General features: G+C 45.2%; 1 protein-coding gene across 1 annotated transcript in view; it reads left to right on the plus strand.

The window, feature by feature from the left end:
* LOC147028996 (reticulon-4 receptor-like 2) overlaps positions 1 to 23,590 on the plus strand; it is a 57,003-nt gene that overhangs the window by 1,777 nt on the left and 31,636 nt on the right. The window contains exon 2 of the mRNA XM_085879901.1: positions 673 to 1,148. Coding sequence (XP_085736027.1) covers positions 673 to 1,148 — 476 coding nt within the window. The remainder of the gene's footprint in view (positions 1 to 672; positions 1,149 to 23,590) is intronic.

Below are 23,590 nucleotides of genomic sequence, written 5' to 3' on the forward strand. Positions count from 1 at the left end.
CAGTGCTGGCAGACTGGTCCTCTGGCTTAAATGTCCTTCCAATGGAAGGTGGCGCAACATTGACGTCTCACCCTGTGTGCGAAACATCAGCATGACAGGTTATAGCTGGGACGAGATTTAAACCCAGGCTCGATAGCAAAACCACAATGCCTCTAAACTATAATGCCCACCATAACTTGATAGCTGAAAAAATCTAGTGAAAACGGTTTCATCATAGTTTTTTGATTGTCATGGCTGCGGAAGAGGTAACTTGACCGACTGTACATTTAAGGTTTTGTAAATCCATATAACTGTAGCTACCTGAGCTTATTACACAATCCACGTTGATTTGGGTCTTTTTGTAAATTCTGTTTTTGTCTGCACCATTTTTATGAGCTTTGCAAGTGATATGAATTGCTCCATGAGATGTGTAAGCACATATGTTCCATATAATTTATGGCTACTCTCATGCACGAGCTCTCTGTTGCAGTTGCTGACCTACTTTAAAGGTTTTTTTCTTGTTTTTTTATCTCAGCTTTGCAAATGATATCAATATATAATGGATGATATGGACCCGACCTAGTCACTAAGTCTTACTAATGAAGTTATAAATGCTGCATGTCGTGATAATGCACTCTTTGGAACTGTGCCATTAATGCTCTAGTTGCAAACATCTTGTTAAATATTTCACAGGCTTCTGGCTGCTTTTGCTGCTCTGGCTCAGAGCCCTAGAGAGCCAGGCCTGTCCCGAAGAATGCAGCTGCTACTTATCCCCATTAACGGTCAACTGCCAGTCCAGGGGGTTCGAGTCCATCCCGGCGGAACTGCCAAGTGAGAGCAAGCGCGTCCTCCTGCAAAACAACCGCATTACCGCCGTACCACGACGCAGCTCACTTCATACAAGCGTCTCTGTGCTGTTGCTATTCTCCAACAACATCAGCGTCATTCAGGCCGGAGCCTTCTCGGGGTTCACGCACCTTGAAGAGCTCGATCTGGGTAACAACCGTCACCTGCATTGGCTTGTAGCGGACATGTTCCGTGGACTCGAAAACCTACACACGCTGCACCTGTACCGGTGTGGCCTTCGAGAGCTCCCCGACGGTGTGTTCGCTGGTCTCCGTCAGCTGCAACACCTTTACCTGCAGCAGAATCAACTCGTGTATCTGCAGGTAAGCACGCATGAACAACACAGGATGGAGAAACATTCAAACCAAAACCGTAACCAGAAAGAAGCTTAATAGCAACCACACCAATGATTCAAAGCTAGCCAGGGGGCATCTCTTAATTACGTACACAAGCTTTGTTCCCAGCCCGCTCCCTCCCACGTTCCAAACCGAAATCTCCCATCCCAGTATTCCCCATACATGCCCCTTCCCTTCCCCTATTCCGATCCCTCACAACCTCAATTCACTCTCCCATTCGTTCGGCCCTCCCCTACTCTTTCCCACCATCCCTCTTGCTCCTCTTTCCTCATTTTCATTTCATCTGTTACGCACCTTCCCACCCATGACCCCAACCACGTGCTCATGCAGTAAAACGAATAGATGGCCCCTTACAAAATGATCATGGCGAAACTCCACATTCACACTGGCTCTCTCATCAACTGAGAAACCACAGACCTGAATCATTAAACAGTGACTTTCACATTATGATCCAACCCGTCAATTAAGGTGCCCTCTCAGCCAATTAGCACCAGCACAGGCAGGAAATCCAACACGGTCTGTTTTGTGGCAACCACATAAACCACAGGACGTGTACTCGTCCCTACTTCAAGTCTTGAGACAACTGCGCTGTACTTACATTGAAAGGTGCTCCAGTTGTGATATTTTTCGAGCGTCAGATTTCCGAAATTAATAAATGACTTTTGAGTTTTGATGTCACGAATGAACAACACAGGATGGCCTCCAAGAAAAGGAACGTTTCTCAGAGATGTGTGCAGTATGTCAGCTGTTAACAGGGAAGAGTTCCTTTGAGATCGGCATCTAAAATGAAGAATATATACCCCCCTCTCCTCTCCTGTTTTGAAAGGGTCAAGCCGAAATGGTGGCTATGGTGGTGCCGTCAGTGGCAATGCCTTTCAAGGCATGGCGGCAAATCTCGTTTGATCTCAAAACCAGTTGCTGATAAGTAAGTGCATTCGGTTAACTTCTTGCTCTTCCATGAATGGAAAGGATAATAACAGCTCGGCACAATGAAGAAGTCACACGGACTGAGGGATTTGAGTGTTGAGGTAAACCAGCACATCATGGCACAAGTGCCTGGTGTTGGATTAACGGTAAGGTGGCTGGCTTAATAATTTTAGAGGGCCTTGAGTTCGAGTCCCTGTCGTGCTGTTGCTTTCACAGCAAGTGCATTGACTCAGTCTGTTGTCCTTCTGTGGTCAGCAAAATGAGTAGTACCAGCTTACTGGTAACAAGGGAACTTCTTATTGCGAATGGCAGGTTTGGCTGCCAGGTGGCTGCCATTTGGTTGGGGCGTGACTTTGCCGCTGATGCTGTGCCCTTACACCAGTACACTGGAACTCATTTCGCCGACCTCGGAAGGATGACACCTTGAATCAACCCCACCTGGTGTTATTTCAGCAGATAACGAGCCTGTACTCAGGACCATAAAATCCCAAGCCAGCCACCCTAACCGCGAAGCCAACACCACCAGCACAGGGGTACTGCATCAGCGGCACAGCCATGCCCTGGAAAATGATGCAGCCAAGCAGCCACAGCTGCCTATGAATAAATAAATAAATAAATAAATAAATAAATAAATAAATGACACAAGTGTTCAGATAACAATCTTGATTGAATAAGCCAACCAAAAACTTTATTGAAATTTTTGAAGAAAATTGAAATTGATCAAAAAAAAAAAAATCTATCCTGAGATTTACAACCTCAATCTGGACTTGCATATGACCTCGGAGGACAGTACTTCGACGGAATATAGAGATAAACTTCACTTGTCATCACCCTTTGTCAACTCACCCCAGGTACCATGACACTCGGCCCCTCATCCCTCTCTGATCCAAGTTACCCCACTTTTGCTCACAAGCTCTTCCATTGCCAATCAGAGTGCATGAAGGTAGCAGGTTATCTGAACGATCGTTTATTGTTTTTCTTTCCTTCATCTTATCAATGACACAAACCACATGCAGGACATGGAAATTCCACTGCACTTTCATATTCATTGCAAGGACATCATGAGCCAATGAGCAAATCAAGACTGTTTTGAATGGATAAGGCCCTTACAGGGTAGGTAGGACTGCTGCAGTGAAGCCCCATTAGCCAAGGAGGCCTGGCCAACGTGTGTGTGTGTGTGTGTGTGTGTGTGTGTGTGTGTGTGTGTGTGTGTGTGTGTGTGTGTGTGTGTGTGTGTGTGTGTGTGTGTGTCTGTTCCTTGCCAATATGCCACAAATACATGTCTTAGGTGGTACCCCTCCCTGAAAGAGCTGGCCACTTCACATAGAGAATACCATTGTTCTTGTGGCTATGAGGCTGCAGTACGACCCTAAAGGGGACAATACCACAGCCTGATGTTCCTGGTTTGTGGTGTGTGGCAGACACATCCATGAGACCACAGAGTTCCTGGTTTGTATATGACACAGTTTGTGAGATTGAAAAATTGTGCTCCCTGTATAATGAGTAAAGCATTCAGATGGAGACACCAAACAAGTCCAACAAGAAAAGGAACATTTCTCAGAGATGTGTACAGTATGTCATTTTCATGAGCATGTGCTCATTTCCCCAGTCACCATCCTTTTTATATAATAAGATGTCACTGTATAAAGATTTACTGCCATTACACAGGCACTTGCAAACAGCATCCATCCATTTATGGCATATAGTTGTCTTCAAAATTTCAATCACGAAGCCTTCCTTTAAAGGACCAAAAATATATAATGCTGAATGTGCCAGGTGTTGTCTGTAGTGTGGGTGGTGAAGGACCTCAAGTATAATAAATCTTTGGCCATAAACTACACAATGCATATTCAGCAATTTTAGACACCCCCTCCCCCCTGCAAAGCTAATGATAAGCCAAATATCCCCCCTCCCCCCTGCAACACTGTAAAGCCAATGATAAGCCAAATGTTCCCCCTCCCCCCCCCCCGCAACACTCTGTCAAGCTAATGATAGGCCAAATATCCCCCCTCCCACCTGCAACACTGTAAAGTAAATGATAGGTCAAATATCCCCCCCTCCCCCGTGTAACACCCTGTAAGGCTAGAATATCCACCATGGACAATAAATGGTGTTATTAATATGGAAAAGCTTTTGTTAACATAATTAAAAACGGGGTAACAATGTGTTAGCGAAGCAAGAATATCGGCCAAAGCTCACACCTCAGAGCAGGAATAACCAGAATTGGTGTCAAAGCCACCCAATGCTCGCCTGTTTATACATTTATCGTTTTTAAAAGACTAGTCTAATAATATTTTTTATAAAGCATTGCAGCGAAGTCTGATCCAAACAATTTTAAAGCAATATATATATTTGTATATTGTAACCAATAAACTAGTCCACATATTAAATGAATGGCAAGCATCCAGTATAAACAGGAGAGCATTGGGTGGCTTTGACACCATCTTAGGTTGAAATTTAAAAAATAATTAAAATAATTTGTTAATTTCAACTTCACGACACCAATAGTATACCCCAATGGAACCTCCATGCCAAATACCTGCATCCTAGTACACATTAAATGAATGGCAAGCTTCTAAATAACTTGCACCAAAAACTTTAACATTTTCACGCTGACGCTCACGTCGGGGGTATTATATCGCTATAGCTCTCTGTTCTTCGAACAGGCGAGCTAAAAAGGGAAGTGTTGATGCCAAAACCACTTGCTTTCGTTTCCTCGGAAAGTACAGAAAAAAAGTAAGTTTGAAAACACGGTCTGGCACCCTGCCCTGCTCAACAAACTCTCTTCCTATGGCATCCAAGGCCATCTCCACTCATGGCTCACAGACTTCCTCTCCTGTTGCAGTCACCGTGTGGCCCTAAATGGAGTTCTTTCATCCCCTCTTCCTGTCCAGGCTGGAGTTCCTCAAGGTAGCGTTCTGGGCCCTGTTCTTTTTTCTGGTTTTCATCTCTGATCTCTCCGACTCTCTGGAAAATCCTCTATATCTCTTTGCTGATGACTCCACCTTCTGCCGTACCATCTGTCATCCCTCAGACCGGCAAGCAGAAGCTTCTTCGCACACTGCAGATCAGGATAAATCACAAACTGGTCCAACACTTGGAACATGTCTTTCAATCTGGACAAATCTCACACTCTCACCATGTCTCTCCGAAAGGACCGTTTGGAACCCCCCCCCCCCCCGCCCATCTGCTTTCTCAACAATCCTCAGGAAGAAGTCCTTTCTTTCAAACTTCTGGGTCTCACTATCTGCCATGATCTTTCCTGGGAAAGCTACATTTCCAACCTGGCCTCCAAAGCCAGTCGCTGACTGGGAATCCTCCATCATGCAAAGTCCTTCCTCGGCCCACCTGAGCACCTGACCACATACAAAGCTTTCGTGCGCAGCCTGATGGACGACTGCTTTCCACTCTGGGCTGGTACTCCTGCCTCTCACCTTTCTCAGCTTCACGCTGTAGAAACCAAGGCATTTCGATCATTGGCATCTCCCGCGATGAGGCTGAGTCGGTGGTCTTTCTGTCGTCTACCGTCTCCTCTCCGGTCACCCCCCCTTGCTCTGTCTGTGATTTGTCACCACCATATTTCCACAGGGCGCTCAAGGTCTGCCAACAACCCCCTTCTGGTAAAACTACCAAAATCACGAATCATTGCTCACCTTCACTCTTTCATGCCTCTCTTTCCCCACCTTTGGAATAAACTCCCTCACTCTATTCTTTCTCATTCTTCCCTCCTCTAGGCCTTCTAAACAGCTGTTCACCACCACCTCTTATCGTCCCCCATCCAAATACTCGATCTTTTCTACCCCTGCTAATCCACCCCAAGCCCACCTTCAAATTCCCTGCTTTCCTTCCTGAAAGTCCCTGTAATGTCCATCTTGTGTACCCCATGATCCCCACCCCATCCCTCTCCCTTCCACAGATCTAATATCTCTGTTTCCACTTTTTTGTCCTTCCCACACCCACCCCTCTTGTCTCATGCCCCCCTCCCCCTGCTGTGCGTTGTATGTTAGCTCTCATACGAGCATACAAGGTATACATACGTGTACACAAGGTATTCAAAAATATATAATGTTTGAAGAGATTATGTAATACAGGCTTAAACTCCCACCGAGCCCTGTATGACACTGTTTTACCCCCTGTTTAAGCCTGGTGTTGGCTTAACATCTCAAGGTATTGAGTTTGATCCCCTGTCACCCCTATTGAAATAACACCAGGTGGGTTGAATCAGCCTGTCATCCTTCCGAGGTTGGCAAAATGAGTACTAGTGTACTAGTAACAGGGGCACTGCATCAGTGGCACAGCTGCACTTCCAGAAAATGATGGAACCAGCAGCCACAGAGTACATACGAAACAACAACAACAACAACTCCCTGCCTGTGGATAATGTAATACTGTACAATATATTGACGACCCCTGATGATGAGATCACGCTTGTAATTCTATACTAACCTTTTACGTTTTCCTCTCAACCAATGTCTGTCCACTTTGTTGTCTCCATGGACGTAAGGGTTTGAGATAGAGATGTAATAACATTCACATAGATGTTATTTGGGGGTTTTTAACTATTGCATCTGCAAATATTGAGGAATCGCTACTCACCTCCCCTTTTATACCCCACACAAGGGCCTACACTCCCCTCCATTAACTCTTATTTCATCGCAAACTCTTTCCCTTTTATCCCCACTCCAACCACATCCCCCTTTTTTCTCTCAAATCGACATCCCTTCTCTTCCTGTTCTGAATTTTTTATTTCCTAAATTTAGTGACCCCCCCCCCCCCCAATATCACCCCCTGCCCTCCCACAATACATCTGGAAACAAGAAAAAGAGCAATCAGAGATTGCAGACCCTCACCAGGACTTCTTTTGTGTGGTGTATTTTAGGTGGTGTTTGTGTACTGGTGTGTTACATAATTAATGAAACATAATTAGAACTGCCACTTTGTAACTGCTGGCAGTGATGACCGGCTACCAAGACGTCTCGCTTTGATGCAACCCCGCTTTGATTTGGACACCTGACCCTGACCCATGACGTCTTTTTTATTATTATTATTATTATTATTATTATTATTATTATTATTCATTCTTCAATTAAATGAAGGATGGGATTAAAATAAATTCAATGCAAATCAAATGGAAGACCAAATAGGTACAGTCCTGCATTGGAGTAATCAGAAGGAAGCCAAACAAGCAAAAAAGCAATGATGATGTCATCAGGAGGAACCTGGATAGGATTCACATTTCAGCTGCTACTTCTCTACCCTCAAACTCATAGTCATACAGGCACAGCCAAGTGAACCTGATTCGAAAGAAAAAAAAAGTAAGAAAGAAAAAGAACCCAAATCAAAAAATTAAATAGTTCTGGCTGCCAGACGATGCGTCTGATCAAATTGAAATATAAAACGTGCATTCCCCATCACTATGAGATCATAAATGTGAAGTTCCACATCGATTGATTATTTATTTATTTTGCTTATGTTTGTATACAATGTCGAGGCTTGTATAAGAGTGAACACACATAATGTACGACAAGGGGAGCAGGGGACAAGAGGGATAGGAGAGGGAAGGACAAAACAGTGGGTAACAGAGACATGAGGAGATCTGTGGAAGGGAGAGGGGTGGGACGGGGTACACAAGGTGAACAAGATGGACACGACAGGAACCTTCAGGTTCTTACACGACAGGGACTTTGAGGAAGGAAAGCAGGAAATTTGAAGGAGGTGGGTTTGGGGTGGATTAGCGGGGGGTAGAATAGATCGTGGTTTTGGATGGGATGGGATGGGGAAAGATAAGAGATGGTGGTGAATAGCTGTTTTTAAAACCTGGAGGGAAGAGTGGGATTGAAGAGAATGTGGGAGTTTGTTTCAAAGGTGGGGAAAATGAGGAAAGAGTGAAGGTGAACAGTGATTCTTGATTTTGGTAGTTTTACCAGAAGTGGGTTGATGGTGGACCTTGAGCGCCCTGTGGAAATATGGAGGGGACATATCTCAGACAGAGCAGAGGGGGCAAGGCCGGAGAGGAGACAGTAGAACACAGAAAGACCACCGACCTGCCTGTGTTGAGAGAGTGAGAGACGTAAAGACTCAGCCTCGTCACGGGAGAAACCAATGATCCTAAATGCCTTGGTTTCTGCAGCGTGAAGCCGAGAAAGTGTACAGCGGGAGCACCAGCCCAGAGGGGAGAGCCATAGTCCATCAGGCTACGGATGAAAGCTTTGTCTGTGGTCAAGAGCTCAGGTGTGCCAAGAAAGGACTTTGCATGATGAAGGATGTCCAGTTGGCGACTGGCTTTGGAGGCCAGCTTGGAATTGTGGCTTTCCCAGGAAATATCATGGCAGACAGTAAGACCCATCCATCCATCGGGACCATACTCCGTGAAGAGCGTTGACGCTGCCAAAGCAGTCTCCTTGGAGATTTGACACATTCCTGGATGGGTCGCCGCTCCGGCACAGAATACCAGCAAGCTGGTTCTCATTTTGCTGAACTCAGAAGGATGACAGGCTGAGTCAACCCCACCTGGTATCAATTCAACAGCGAAGCAGGATTTGAACTCAGGATCGTAGGATCCCAAGCCAACCACTCTAACCATGACGCCAATACCAAGCATAAGTGAGACCTCGAACCTTGAATGAAAGGACTTCTTCAAGAGGATTGTTGAGAGAGTAGATGGAGCGGGGGGAGGGGGGATTCCGGACAGTGCTTTCGGAGAGACATAGTGAGAGTGTGACAATTGTCAGGATTGAAAGACATGTTCCATGTGTATGACAAGCTTGTGATTTTATCCAGATCTGCAGGGAGTGCAGAGGCTGCTGCTTGCTGGGCTGAGGGATGACAGATGGTACGGCAGAGGGTAGAGTCTTTAGCAAAGAGATAAAGAGGATTTTCCAGAGAGTCGGAGAGATCATTGATGAAAATCAGAAAAAGAACAGGGCCCAGAACACTGTCTCAAGGAACTGCAGCCTGGACCGGAAGAGGGGATGAAAGAACTCCAGTAAGGGCCACACGTTGGCTGTGACAGGAGAGTAAGTCTACGAGTCATGAGTGGAGATGTCCTTGGACATCATAGGAACAGAGTTTTGTGTGCAGGCGGGGTGCCAGATTGTATCGAAGACAAGTGATATGTCAAGGGAGATGGCTCTGATTTCATGTCTGGCATTGAGTACCTCCATCCATTGTTGGGAGAGCAGAAGCAGCATATTGAGGGTAGAGTGACCTGGTCTGAATACAAACTGATGATTGGAAATCAGGCCATTGCAGAAGAGGAAGGATTTAATGTCTGAAGCAATCATGGATTCCTTAACCTTGCTGATGATTTGGAGACTGATTGGTCTGTAGTTGCAGGGATCTGTTTTTGCACATTTTGTATGCAGGGCGGTAATGCTTGCTGATTTCGAAGCAGATGGCAGATGACTTTGAGCAAATGAGAGGGTGAATAGATCAGAGAGAGGGTGAGCAAGAGCAGAGGAGCAGGTTTTTAGGACACGTGGGCTGATGCCATCTGGACCGGTTGCAGAATCTGAGTCGAGGTTTGAGAGCAAGCTCTCTACCTTGTCAGGAGAAAAGGACACAGAGTCCAGGATCAGCTGGGTATGACTGGGTAATGTGGGTGCAGAAAGCGATGGGTTTGGGACACAAGATTTAGAAGCAAACATGGAGTTTAGGCATTCAACCTGTTCACGTGCAGTGTCAGCTGTGCAACCATTTGAGGGAAGGGAGGGGATGGAGTGGGAACATACAGAAGAAAAAGACTTAGACACCACCAGGATTTCAAGGAGGGAGACAGGTTTGAGAGTTCTGACTTGAGATTGGAAAGATGTTGTTTTCTGGCTCTCCTGAGGTTAGACACATACTTGTTCCAAGCTTTGTGGAAGAAACTGAGGTCTCAAACCTCTTTGTGGAAGAGTGAGGAATCGAGTCGTTGATGGACAAAGCAACTCCACCGCCAGGACAAGGCTCAGGCCTATCATACCGGAGGAGGGATTAACCAGGAAGAGATACTCGGGAGTCAGAGACGTCTTGAAGGAGGAGAGTTTCTGTTAAGCAGATTATGTCTGGTTTGTCAGTGGCAACCTGCATGGAAAGATCTGTCAAGGTTTGAGCAGTTTATGTTTGAGGATGTTTGAGGTCTACAATGTTAAAGAATAGGGAGGAGAGGAATCTTTGGATCCAGGGGAGGGGGGAGGAGGAGGGTAGGACGAGGGAGGAGGGGGGATGGGGAGGTTGGGAGAGTTGTTGAAAGAGTGTGGGGGATTGCAGAAGAGTGATGGGAGAGGACCGGATGAGGAGGAGAAAAGGCTCGGTGGTGATGGGTTGAGGTATAGTGGGGAGTACTAAGAGAGAGGGCAGAGGGAAGTTGAAAATTTGAGAAGGTGGAGGGATGAGATGGAAGAGAGAGAGGGAGAGGGGAAGGAGGCAGCTTTGTGGATGTGAGGGGGGGCAACTTTGCGACGGGGCAGTGATCGCGGAGATTTGAGGGAAAAGGGTGAGAGGGCAGAGTTGAGGGAGAAGGGTGAGAGGAGAGTTTTTGAAAGAGGTGAGAGGGAAGCTTGGTGGGGGGAGAGTGTGAAGGTTGCTTTGAGAGGGAGCTGTGAGAGGGAAGCTTTGAGAGGGAGCGGTGAGAGGGAGGGGAGATGATGAGAACAGGCACGAGCAGGGTGCAAGATGGCCAAGCACGGCCAATCATAATAACCTTTGATTGATTAAGCAGTTCCAGAGAAAACATAATTTAATGTTTTTCTTCAATCCAATAATGGATGCCAAATCATGTGACCTATGAATTATTCCTGAACAAATCTTACACACCCATGGCATGGGGAACATTTGTGTGGTTTCCCCTCAATCTGTGTTGGCATCTGGAGAAGAAGATTTTTATAGGCTTAAGGGTAAATCCAATATGGCTGCTAAACCATGTGACCTTTGACATCATATGTGTGTGAACCTTTTGTTCCTCATGGATAGGCGATCATACCTTGAAAGTTTCACCTCGATCTGTTCTGCCACTTCAGAGAAGAAGACTTTTGAAAGTTTTTTTTGTTTTTTAAAACAATATGACTGCTGAATCACGTGACCAATGCCATCATCAAATTGTTTTTCTGTGGACCATTTTATCTCTAAATGACCCTCAATAATTTTCATAATGATCATATGTGGCGTTCTACACATGCAATTATGACGTCATAATGAAGGCACCTATTATGTCATCAAAAAGAACCTAACTTCTTCTCCATGAGGAATACTTGCTATGTTCCAAGTTTCAATTTTTTCCTTCGTGCGGTTTCAGAGCAACAGAGTTCCAAATTTTTCCGGTTTTTCCAACATGGCTGCCACACCACGTAACCTATGACATCATAATTATGATTAAAACATTCCACTTTAGTAGTCGCACCTATGGTGAAAATTTCGACAAGTATTGCGGAGAAATCAGACAAGTGTTGCGGAGAAAAACATGAAAGTTCTATGTGGACAAACAAACAAGCAAACAAAACAGACAGACACGGACCCAAACGCAATACCCTCGCCATCAATCACCCCTCATATAATGTCAAGTCGGTCACGAAACTCTGTATTGTTTGAACTATACTTATAATTCTCTGACTGGACTGTTGACAGTCTGGTGTGGACATGGAATATAGTGCAGGACTCGAGCAAGCCGTGAGGTTTAAATGACTCGATGCTAACAACCATCAAATGTGATGAGCCACTGAGTTTTCTACAATACAAATGATGTCATTTTAAAATATTACATCTTGACATTGCCATATGAACGTTTGTCTCAGTTGGCTGTCACTCCAGGTAAAAATCCCATTAGATATTGAATTGTACCGACTGTCTCCAAACGCACCTGACAGTAGTCCACTACTAAAAGTAAAAGGAGAAGCTTCCGTCCGTCCGAGTGTCACACTTCATTCGAAGACGTTCCTGCTGTCGTGGAAGAATAAAAATCGGGGCAACACCCCTGGGATCACTTGGGAGAACCAGAGAAACACAAGAAGATGTGGATGACGCACAAAATATGTAAATTAGCCGATGGTTGAAACAAACTTGTGAAAGCACAATGCAGATGATTCCCACCAAGATAGATCTAAATCAGGTGAATACTCTTTGAAAAAAACAGTCAAAAGTAGCAATCGGGTCAGGTCAGGTATGGGAGCATGTGCCGGAGCAGCGCGTCGCTGCATCCACTTTCCGCCGATACTCCAAGGGCCTCCGTCTGGCTATCCCCCAGGCAGATGCCTGGTCCATCCCCATCTCCTTGAGATGCCGATCAACCTGCTGCAACCACGAGGTACGTGGTCGGCCCATTGGCCTTCTCCACTCACGAGGCTCCCTCGCTGAGAGAATCTGGTGAGCAGGATCAGCGTCAGGAAAATGAGCCACATGTCTGTACAGCCGCAGCTGACAATCACGGATTATGCAGGTAACAAATCTCATTTGAATCTCTCAGCAAACGCTCGTTGGACATAAAGTCCGACTAGCGATAGCCAAGGATTCTCCGAAGAGGCCTTGTACCAAAGGAACGAAGTCTCCATCTCAGATCCCTGGTCAGAGTCCAAGTCTCACATCCATAGAACAAGACTGGGAGCACAAAGGACATGAAAACTCAGACATTCGTCCTCCCGCACAGGTACCGGCAACACCACACCCCATGGTCCAGTGAATCTATGACTCCCCTGGCCTGACCCAGACATCTGTTGCCCTCTGGCCCACAGCCAGCAGAGACGTGAATATCACCGTCAAGGTAAATGAATCTCTCCATGACCTCAACATCCTCACCACAAACAGATACAGACAGGATAGTAGCATCCAATATGTAATTTAAAGCCTGGATATTAGTTTTGACCCAGGAAACCCATAATCCCAATGGCTCTGACTCCTCATTCAGCACCTCGAGCGCCCCTAAAAGGATATCTAAAGTCTCCGCAAAGATGACTGCATCATCTGCGAAATCAAGGTCAGGGATCTTGACATTCCCAAACGATGCACTGCAGCTTGATCTCTCTGACATCCTCCCCAGAATCGAGTCCATACAAGTGCTGAAAAGTATCGGGGCCAGTACACACCCCTGGTCAACTACAGTAACAACTGGAAATAAGTCAGAGATGGTGTCACCACATCTCACAGCACTCTCAATACCAGCAGATAGTTCAGACATCAGATCGATGAGTTTTGGTGGCACCCCACGAAGACCAATAATTCTCCAGAAGGCATCCCGATTCATTGGATCAAACGCTTGAAAGAAATAAACATAGTTTACAAGCAGCCCCAACCGAAACTCTCGTCTGCGTTCGGTGAGGACCAGAAAAGCAAGGATATGGTCAATCGTTGACCTCTTTGGTGTAAAGCCTGACTGCTCTGGACACTGGTGCTCAAGCAGATGGTGGCAAACCCTATCAAGAATCATCCGAGCAAAGAACTTGCCCAGCACTGAGAGCAGCTCTGTAGTTGTTGCAGTCTTGGCGATCACCCTTGCCTTTCCAGAGAATGACAACAATGCCTCTCTTCCAGTCAGTTGGGATGATGCCTGTGTTCCAGACAGAGCACAGAACTGTATGCAATGACAGGAGTACAGGATTTCCACCAGCCTTGAGAAATTCAGCATGGATGCCACAGATATCAGGAGCTTTACCTCATTTCAACCGGTTCACCGCAGTCTCTGTTTCCACAAATGAAGCTGGACCACAGTTGATTTGAGGGTGAGCAATAGGGATAGTAACACACCCTGATATCCAACTCAACAGCTGTTGGATCTAGTTGGTGCAGCCGCTTAATGTATCCGGCCCAGCGGGCCTTCACTTCGGACTCCTCTGTCAAGAGCTCACCACCCCCTGCTCCAACTGCAGTACACTGAGGGATGGGCTTGGACGAACGCAATGCGCTAATACCCCTGTAAGCAGGACGAGAATCACTTGACCACAGGTGATGCTCTACCCTCTCACAGATTCCTCGCCCATAGGCCTCCTTGTCCACCCTTAGCGCAGGTACAGTTTTTTGCCTCAGCTCCCTGAACAGCTCAGCTCTGCCATTCAGCCTGGCCCTGTGACTCTGGTCAATGGTGTCCAGTGTCCCTTGAGAGACATAATTCTTCTTCACCCAACGGTGATATTCTAAGACTTCCACCAGCAATATCAAGTTTGGTGGTCTTGAAGGCATTCCACAACTCTTCAGGATCCACCAAATCTCCACTCAGCCTGTTCGCAAACGTCTCAGGTACCCTTTTGTCCTTGAGTTTGCCAATATCCAGCCGAGGCTGGGATGGTACCATTCTCCTGGATTTAAGCTGCAACTTCAGAGTTGCTACAACAAGCCTGTTGTCAGTGTTGAGGAACTGAGCACTCTGGTAGACCCTGCAGTTCTGGATTATTCTCCAGCGATAATCAACAAGCACATGGTCAATCTCCTTTGCTCCACCACCAGTGTGGGAATACCAAGTCCAGCGATGAGTCTGTGGGTGCTAAAACCATGAACCAGCCACCCTAAGTCCATGAGTTCTTGCAAAGTCAAGGAACTTGGTGCTATTCTGGTTCACAGTTCCAGACCCATGGGAACCAACACACGTCTCATAACCATCCCTATCAGTTCCAATTGATGCAATGAAATCCCCCAAGACTAGAAGAGTATCTTGCCTGGAGCAGTGATCAACCACAGACTCGAGCATGGCATGGAATGCGTCCTTCATGGTTAGAGCACTCGCCTCAGTCGGAGCAAATACAAATACAGAGACCAGGGATGAGACACCAGAGGAGTGACGAATCGTTCGTCTCATAATACACTCATTGACCGGTGTTACCTCAATTATCATTGGAGTCAGCTTGTTGGACACAGCTACAGCAACTCCTTGGACATGGTAAACATCAGAGTGACCAGATAAATAGGAGGTGTAACCATCCACCATGATCTCGCTGCAATCCGTTCTCTGAACCTCAGAGAGTGCTGCAATACCGATCTCCAAACACTTGAGCTCAGATGATAACAGAGACAGGTGATCATGCATTCTTCGGGATTGGACATTCCAGACACCCACCAAAATGGCCCACCTCAGGTTAACCCAAGGAGACCACCATCTGGTGGACGACACCTCAGCACCGCCCCGACGCACACTACCACAATCTGACCCTGGAATATTACACTGTGATTTTCCTCCTATCATCAAAGATTGAGGTCCTGAAGGATTTGCCCCAATCTCGTTATCCGGTGAGCTGCTCTGCGAAGGGCAGCTGCACGGGATTTTATACACCTCCCACGGAGTGGTTTTTCACATTTATTTTTGCTTTTGGTATGTTTTGTGGAATGAAGTGTTTTACGGTGGCTGGAATTAAAATCCTACCACCAACCTCCTCATATAAAGTAACCCAACTGCAGGAGGACATCTGCAGACATAGTTGGGCAATCGCTATGGATGTCCATTGGCTCACAAGGAGCTCCTCTGCCCTTTGACAGGTTTAACTTTTAATTCTGCTGGGTGTCCATATCATACACCCTCCTCACCAAGAAACTTGGTGGGGGAGACGCTTTCGTTGCCGACAACCCAACCATGAAACAGGTAAGTACAGGTTTACATGGTACCTATAGCAAGTCACAGATCTAATGTGACCTGACCTGACAGCCATATTACTACCGATCCTGGAATCTTCATGACATTTAGCCTTTAAATTGACCAACTTCATATGCACATTTTTATTGGATTTGCAAGATATCAGGAGGCCTTGGGACCTCAGAAGTTCGACAAAGTTTGGTGAAAATTGTACTATTAGTTTTAGCATCAAGGGTGATGAAGGTTGTGGTCGGTTTCAATGAAATTGTGTGTATAGTTTTGGGGAAGAAAGCAAATATATATTTTTATGAGGTCAAACCTGGACCCACTTTGACCCCTCGTAGACCCCAGAGACCCTGATTGTTTTGGTGCCATGAACAAACTTTTGTGTATCACTGGTGATGAAAGTTGTGGTCAAGTTTCATCAAAATTGTGCATTTAGTTTCGGAGAAGATCTGAGTGTTCACATACTTATTGACTAACTGACGAACACCACGTGGTGCCAATACCTCACCTGAACTACACTACATGGCCGAAAATATGTGGACACCTGCTCGTCCAACATCTCATTCCAAAATCATGGGCGATATTATGGAGTTGGTCTCCCCCCCCCCCCCCTTCGCTGCTATAATAGCCTCTGCTCTTCTGGGAATGCTTTTCACGAGATGTTGCGACATTGCTGCAGGATTTTCTTCCATTCAGCCACAAGAGCATTAGTGAGGTCGGGCACTGATGTTGCGCAATTAGTTCTGGCTCGCAGTCGACATTTCAATTCATCCCAAAGTCTGATGGGGTTGAGGTCAGGGCTCTGTGCAGGCCAGTCAAGTTCTTCCACACCAATCTCGACAAACCATTTCTGTATGAACCTTGGTTTGTTCATGGAGTCATTGTCATGCTGAAACAGGAAAGGGCCTTCCCCAAATTGTTGCCACAAAGTTGGAAGCACAGAATCGTCAAGAATGTCATTGTATGCTGTGGTGTTAAGATTTCCCTTCACTGGAACATAGGGGCCGAGCCTGACCCATGAAAAACAGCCCCATTATTCCTCCTCCACCAAACTTTACAGTTGGCACTATGAATTTGGGCAGGTACCGTTCTCCTGGCATCTGCTAAACCTTGATTAGTCCGTCGGACTGCCAGATGATGAAGCGTGATTCATCACTCTAGAGAACGCATTTCCACTGCTCCAGAGTCCAATGGCGGTGAGCTTTACACCATTGCAGCTGACGCTTGGCATTGTACAAGGTGATCTTAGGCTTGTTTTCAGCTGCTCAGACTGGAAACCCATTTCCTGAAGCTCTCGATGAACAGTGCTTGTGCTGACACTGCTTCCAGAGTCAGTTTGGAACTCAGTTGTGAGTGTTGCAACCGCCTACAGACGATTTTTCCATGCTACGCTCTTCAGCGCTCCTGTTCAGTGAGCTTGTGTGGCCTATCACTTCGCAGCTGAGCTGATGTTGCTCCTCGACGTTTCCCCATTGACCGGGGCAGCTCTAGCAGGGCAGAAATTTGGCGAACTGACTTGTTGGAAAGGTGGCATCCCATGACGGTGTCACATTGAAAGTCACTGAGCTCTTCAGTACGGTCCATTCTACTGCCAATGTTTGTCTTTGGAGATTGCATGGCTGTGTGGTTGATTTTATACACCTATCAGCAATGAGCGTGGCTGAAGTAGCCAAATCCACGAATTAGAAGGGGTGTCCGCAGACTTTTGGCCATGTAGTGTATGCATTGCAGCAGGGCTGGCATTCTATAAGTATCACATTTCATTTGGTTTTCAACCAGAGCTTAATCACTATCTACATCGGCAAGAAAGGAGAGAAGATTGACAAAAAGGAAAGGAAATGAAGGGGAAGAAGGAAGGATGGGGAGGGGGGGAGAGGGGAAGAGATGTTGAAGGGAAGGGGGGTGATGAAAATGTCCACCATTTTGTGCAAATATACAGTAGACTGCTCTGCATCGTAAATATGTGATAAAAGAGACTGCTGTTAAAGAGCTGTTGAGTTAGTTAAAGTCTCCTCAACTTCAATGATCTTGAACTGAACTCAGTAGTTCAGCAAGCCAGTGCTGTATCAAGTAAAGATAGGAGTAAAGCCCCCCACCTCCCCAAAAGATACAAAATTCAGGGACACTGCCAAGTCAGCATACATTCACTTCAACATTTATTATAACAATTAAAATTGCAGAATGTAAGAAAGAGCAGACTCTCGCAGCCAGTAGCTCGATGCAAATTTCATAGCCCTGGAATTTCTGGCAAAGTAAATGAGCAACAGTCAAAAGTGAATTCTTGCACAACCAGTTCAGTTTCAAACTGAGTTAAAGAACCACTTTTTACGTGGCACCATTATCATAATGGCTAAACTATTCAATAAGGTAAAAAAAAGGCCCCGGCCAAGGGTTCAAGCTCAGTGGGTCTTTTCCAAGAAAGATATAGGTCTGGCACGATGGCCAGGAAGTATGTACTCTTCTCCAAGCTGTCAAGCCCGACCGAGCTATAAACTGTCATCCCAATGGTTTACAGGCAAGGCAATTCACCAATGTGTGTGCCCATCCCTTGGATGGACATTAAACCGGGTGTCCCGTCTGTCAGCATCCGTTAGTAGACATTAAAGATCCCATGGTATCCGTCGCAAAGAGCAGGGGAATTATCACCGGCACCCTGAACCAAATTCCAAATTCCTGTCCTAACCTGCAGCGGGTTGTTGCATCAGCGGCACAGTCACATCCCCAGCTAATGATGTTACTCACAGTAAACAAAGGAAGAAAGAAAGATAAGCAATCCCCTCTTAGGTTTAGTGAATGGGCCACAGTTCCAAAGCAACAGCTGAATGGCATGGTCTTTGTGGCAATATACATATTCATGTTGGTCAGTTTGGAAAGTTTGACTTCACTCATTGCTGGGTGGGTAAAACGTTATTTGAATTTCATCTCTGGTCCACAGATGGTAGGTACTGATGATATGCTCATCAGGTAAAATAAATTTTAAAAAGAATAATAAAAAAACAGTTGAAATAAGAACTTTCCTCATCGTTTGCAAAAAAAAAAAAGATTCATTTATCACAAAAAAATTTCTCTCATTATATAATTTGTATGAATGATTTCATTCTTCATTTGTGCTAATTCACAATTTGAGTAACGTTTGCCCTTTTCAAAAACAAAACTAAAACCATTAAAATTGTCAACAACATTTATTGTCCCCTATATAAGGGAAGTGATCAGATTATTGCATTTTGGCAGTGTCTGTGGTTTGTAGAGAAGCTTGTGCAGTATCTATTAGATGCAGGACAATGAGTTTAGTTTAAAAAGAGTACTTACTTTACTTTTACATGAACTAGGGGCGTGCCTACCCATCACTTCGCTGACAGGTTTAATTGCAAGTCTATCTGTGAATCTCAATGAGGATGTAAATGAAGTGAAACACTTGAAAGAGGATCTTTTATTACACGTAAATATTGTTGCCGTTGTTGCGGTAGCTGTGGTGGTTGTTTTCTGTGTGCTCCTGCTGTGTACATTTATAGGTTTTTGTATTGCTTTGAGAAATATTACTATATATAATTTTGTGTGCTCCTTCCGTGTCTTTCTAAAGGATTCCTGCTGTCTTAGAATAATAAACGTCCTGTTCAAACTATTGCATTAAGCTCCCATTCCTACTTATTTTTATTGCGCAAAGAAGGATTTTAAAATCGGCACCTTTGTAATTAAGCAGGCACAAGTTTTTGCTTCAAGAAAATTAGCACTCCAACCATACAATTTTTTATCTCACCTCGAATATACACTACATTGCCAAAGGTATGCGGACACCCCTTGTAATTAGTGGATTTGGCTATTTCAGCCACACCCATTGCTGACAGGTGTACAAAATCAAGTACACAGCCATGTAATCTCCAGAGACAAACATAGACAACAAATGGGTTTGCATGGCCGAGCAGCCACACACAAGCTTAAGATCACCATGCGCAATGCCAAACGTCTGCTTGAGTGATGTAAAGCTCACCGCCATTGGACTCTGGAGCAGTGGAAATGCGTTCTCTGGAGTGATGAATCACGCTTCACCATCTGGCAGTCAGATGGACAAATCTGGGTTTGGCAGGTGCCAGGAGAACAGAACCTGTCCAAATGCATAGTGCTAACTGCAAAGTTTGTTGGAGGAGTAATAATGGTCTGGGGTTGTTTTTCATGGTTCGAGCGAGGCCACTTAGTTCTTAACGAAGTGGAATCTTAACGCTACATCATGCAATGACATTCGGGATGATTCCTTGCTTCCAACTTTGTGGCAACAGTTTAGGGAAGGCTCTTTTCTGTTTCAGCATGGCAATGCCCCCGTGCACATACAGAAATGCTTTGCCGAGATTGATGTTGAAGAACTTGACTGGCCTGCACAGAGTCCTTACCTCAACCCATCAAACACCTTCGGGATGAATTGGAACGCTGACTGAGAGCCAGACATAATCACCCAACATCAGTGCCCGACCTCACTAATGCTCTTGTGGCTGAATGGAAGCAAATCCCTGCAGCAATGTTCCAACATCTAGTGGAAAACCTTCCCAGGAGGCTGGAGGCTGTTATAGAAGCAAAGGGGGGGAGGGAGGGGGGACCAACTACATATTAATGCCCATGATTTTGGAATGAGATGTTGGACGAGCAGGTGTCCACGTATTTTGGCTATGTCGCGTACGAGTCCATGACTTGCACAGCTATTGGAGTAAGAGCCACAGTATATAGATTGAAGCCTGTGAGCAGCAAACGTTGTCGGGCAGGATTCAAAGCATTTCAGGCTTTACACTTGCAACAATGGTCATTGTAGGCTTCACACTTCCAATCATGATAATTGCACTCTGCTCTCGCAACCCACCATGTAGCTTTTGTCGAGACCGTTTACCTGCAATCATTCCAATCTGATCTTTACCTTTGGAATAAGTTGGAGAGTTAGCAACGTTTCTGCCATTTCTCTGCTTTTATGACCAAGCTCCTATGGTTTCGAGCCAAGTCCATTAGGGAAAATGTGGTTAAATTGCTGCAACAAAATAATCCTCTCGCTCTGTGGCCTTTGCCTCCTTGTGCATTTTTTTTTTTTTTGATATTCTGCATGCGGGTTGCTTTGAAAGAAAATAAAATCTTAATTACAAGATGCTTAGTGAGAATAAGATGAAGAATAAGAGGACAAGAGAAAGAGAATAAGAAAGCTTCCTGTCTTTCACAACAGAAGGCCAAACTTCACCGTCGGGCTGGCATTGAACCTAATGGATTTGGCTACTATCTGTGCTATTAGATGTAGCAGTGATGGTAATTCCTCCTGATGTCGAAAAACAACAAGAGCAAAATGAACAAATCATTAATATTTCAGTGCGGCAGAAACACTATGGCTTGTCGAGGTTCCCATGCCTGTGCGGCGAAGAATTGTCCGATGCTTGCCTATTACGCACTCCGCTATTTATTCAGCATCAAACACAATGCTGCCAAAATAAACATGGTAGTTCACTCAACCAATGACCCCTTTGAAGGAAGTTCAAGTGAAGGAATGCTTTCAATGAATCATGGATGCATAGCTGGAAGAACGGGCAGATCGAGGGAAGAAACATATAAAGTGGAGAAAGGTATTAACCTTTAGGAAGTGGAAGGAGATGGAAACCTTCTTGCGGTCATGTAAATTGGGAAAACGCATCGAATGTCACAAAATCCTCATGCTCAGAGAGACACAGAGACACAGAGACACAGAGACACAGAGACACAGAGACACAGAGACACAGAGACACAGAGACACAGAGACACAGAGACACAGAGACACAGAGACACAGAGAGAGAGAGAGAGAGAGAGAGAGAGAGAGAGAGAGAGAGAGAGAGAGAGAGAGAGAGAGAGAGAGAGAGAGAGAGAGAGAGAGAGAGAGAGAGAGAGAGATGCACACACCTCAAACAAAAAGCTCCATTGGTAATTTCTTATGAGGATTAGATGGATGATATAATGTACTCCTTGGGGGAAATGATTGGGTCATATTCCACATGTTTGGACCTGAGATGGCGAAAGGGCTCACCCTTGTATTTGCACGATGGAAAGCCTCCTCCACCAAAATAGCACAAAAAAAAACGAGCTCGTTGAAGAGGTTCTGCTGTGTTGAAATATTCATGGTTTGTTCTTTCTGTTCATGTTGTTTCTCAGCATCATAGGGAATTATCGTGGCTGGAACAGTTAATAGCAGTGGCCAGAGCCATTAGGTTCAATGCCGAGCTGCTGGTTTGATCCCAGGGAGGTTTCCTTGAGTGGTTGCCTCCGAACGATGTTATATCCAGAACTTGTTTGAAACATCCTGTTCAAAGTACTCCAACTTCAGACAATGATTTGGTCTTCTTATTCAACTCTACAATTTTAGTACTACGTAGTACTCGTGTCGGCTTGCTACCCTTGTTTTACCATTTTCCATTGAATGTTTTACCATTGAATCTGCATTTTTCTGTAAGACTTAATGTAATCATTGTGTCAATTAAATAATGCATCTTAATCATGCACAACTTGGGCTGGACTGGCAGGATGGCTTAGAGATACGCACACTCGCGTCTGATCGCCACATAGCCTGCGTTCGAATCTCGGCGTGGCTACAAACTGTCATCCTGGTGTCTTGCGTGCAGGAAGAGGCATCATGTGTGCGTCGTCCTTCGGATGGATGTTAAACTGGGCGTCTGTTCTGTCACAATTATTGATGGATGTTAAAAATCCGACTGTGTCTTTCCTGGAGAGTAGGCCAGTTAGCGCAGGCACCCTGAACAAATTTCAAATTCCTTCCATTCAAATGCCATGCCTGGCAGGCCAGTTCCAGAAAGGATTGGGCAAGGACCATTGCCCCCAGCCGACCCCACAAGGTGGCAGTAATCATCCCGTTAAAGAAGAAGAAACATCACGCACAATTTATGATGAGTTAATTGGCATGCATTGTTGATTGACTGAACCCATTAATTGCGTGCTCCTGGATCATTCTGTTCGGCTTGCATTTCGGTTTGTGTTGTTTGTGACTAGTACGTGCTATGTTTGGCTGGCACTTGTTTGACCAGTTCATGCTGTTTGAACGGTACACATCGTGCCTGACTGCTTCGTGATACGTGTGACTGCGACGTAGCATCTGCATCCTGTGTATAAGACTAGTATACATCATGTGTGGCTGCTTTTCAGTGTATTTGAGTGGTGAACATATTTCATTATATGACCGCTGCTTCACCATGTGTGCTGTTTATCAATGGCGAGTGTCACGTCATGCAGGTGTGCTCTGCTGCAGGTGTGTGCTGTGGCTGGCACGTACGAGCTAACAGTGATTGTGTGCCAATATCCTGTGAATGAGGCGATGCAGAGCTAATTACCCACTTAGGAAGCTTGCCGTTACATGGGTTCAAACTGCATAATGGAGACAGATGTTTATAACGTTAAATGTGCCTCAACTGCATATTCAGCAGGAGATTTTATGCTCAGCCTTCAATTAAAATCATTAATCACTCCAGACATGTGATAATTTGACCAAATTTTGCAATATGAGGTTAATTCTCTTGCATCAGCAAAACACAGAAAACTGAGCAGTTTTATTGGAGTTCTGTTGCTCGGCTGGTTCAACAAAGCTTTGCTCGATAACCCAAAAGATCCAGGTTAGAACCCTATCCTTCCGTAAGCATAGCAAGTTTTTGTGCAGAATCAGCATGAAAAGGGTGATGAAGCATATGCTCTCGATTTCAGAAAGGTGAGATATTAGGAAACAAGAGGGACAAAGAATGGTGTTTGTTGTAAATTGCTACAAATGCAGTCAATGGTGCAACATACAGTATCTATAGTCAAGAAGACTCCATCACATAAAAGGTGAGCCGTGCGATTGAGCAAAGTCAGCTGATTTTAGAAAATGAAAATGAGAAAGTTCTACAGGTAAAAGTGTTAAAGCAAATGTCATCCATAATCTGGACTTGGCCTTTGTCAGAGAAAATTGAT

The sequence above is a fragment of the Eptatretus burgeri genome, chromosome 4 (assembly GCF_056783735.1).
Source record: "Eptatretus burgeri isolate ZD-2024b chromosome 4, Ebu_testis_v1, whole genome shotgun sequence".
Taxonomy (NCBI): Eukaryota; Metazoa; Chordata; class Myxini; order Myxiniformes; family Myxinidae; genus Eptatretus; species Eptatretus burgeri.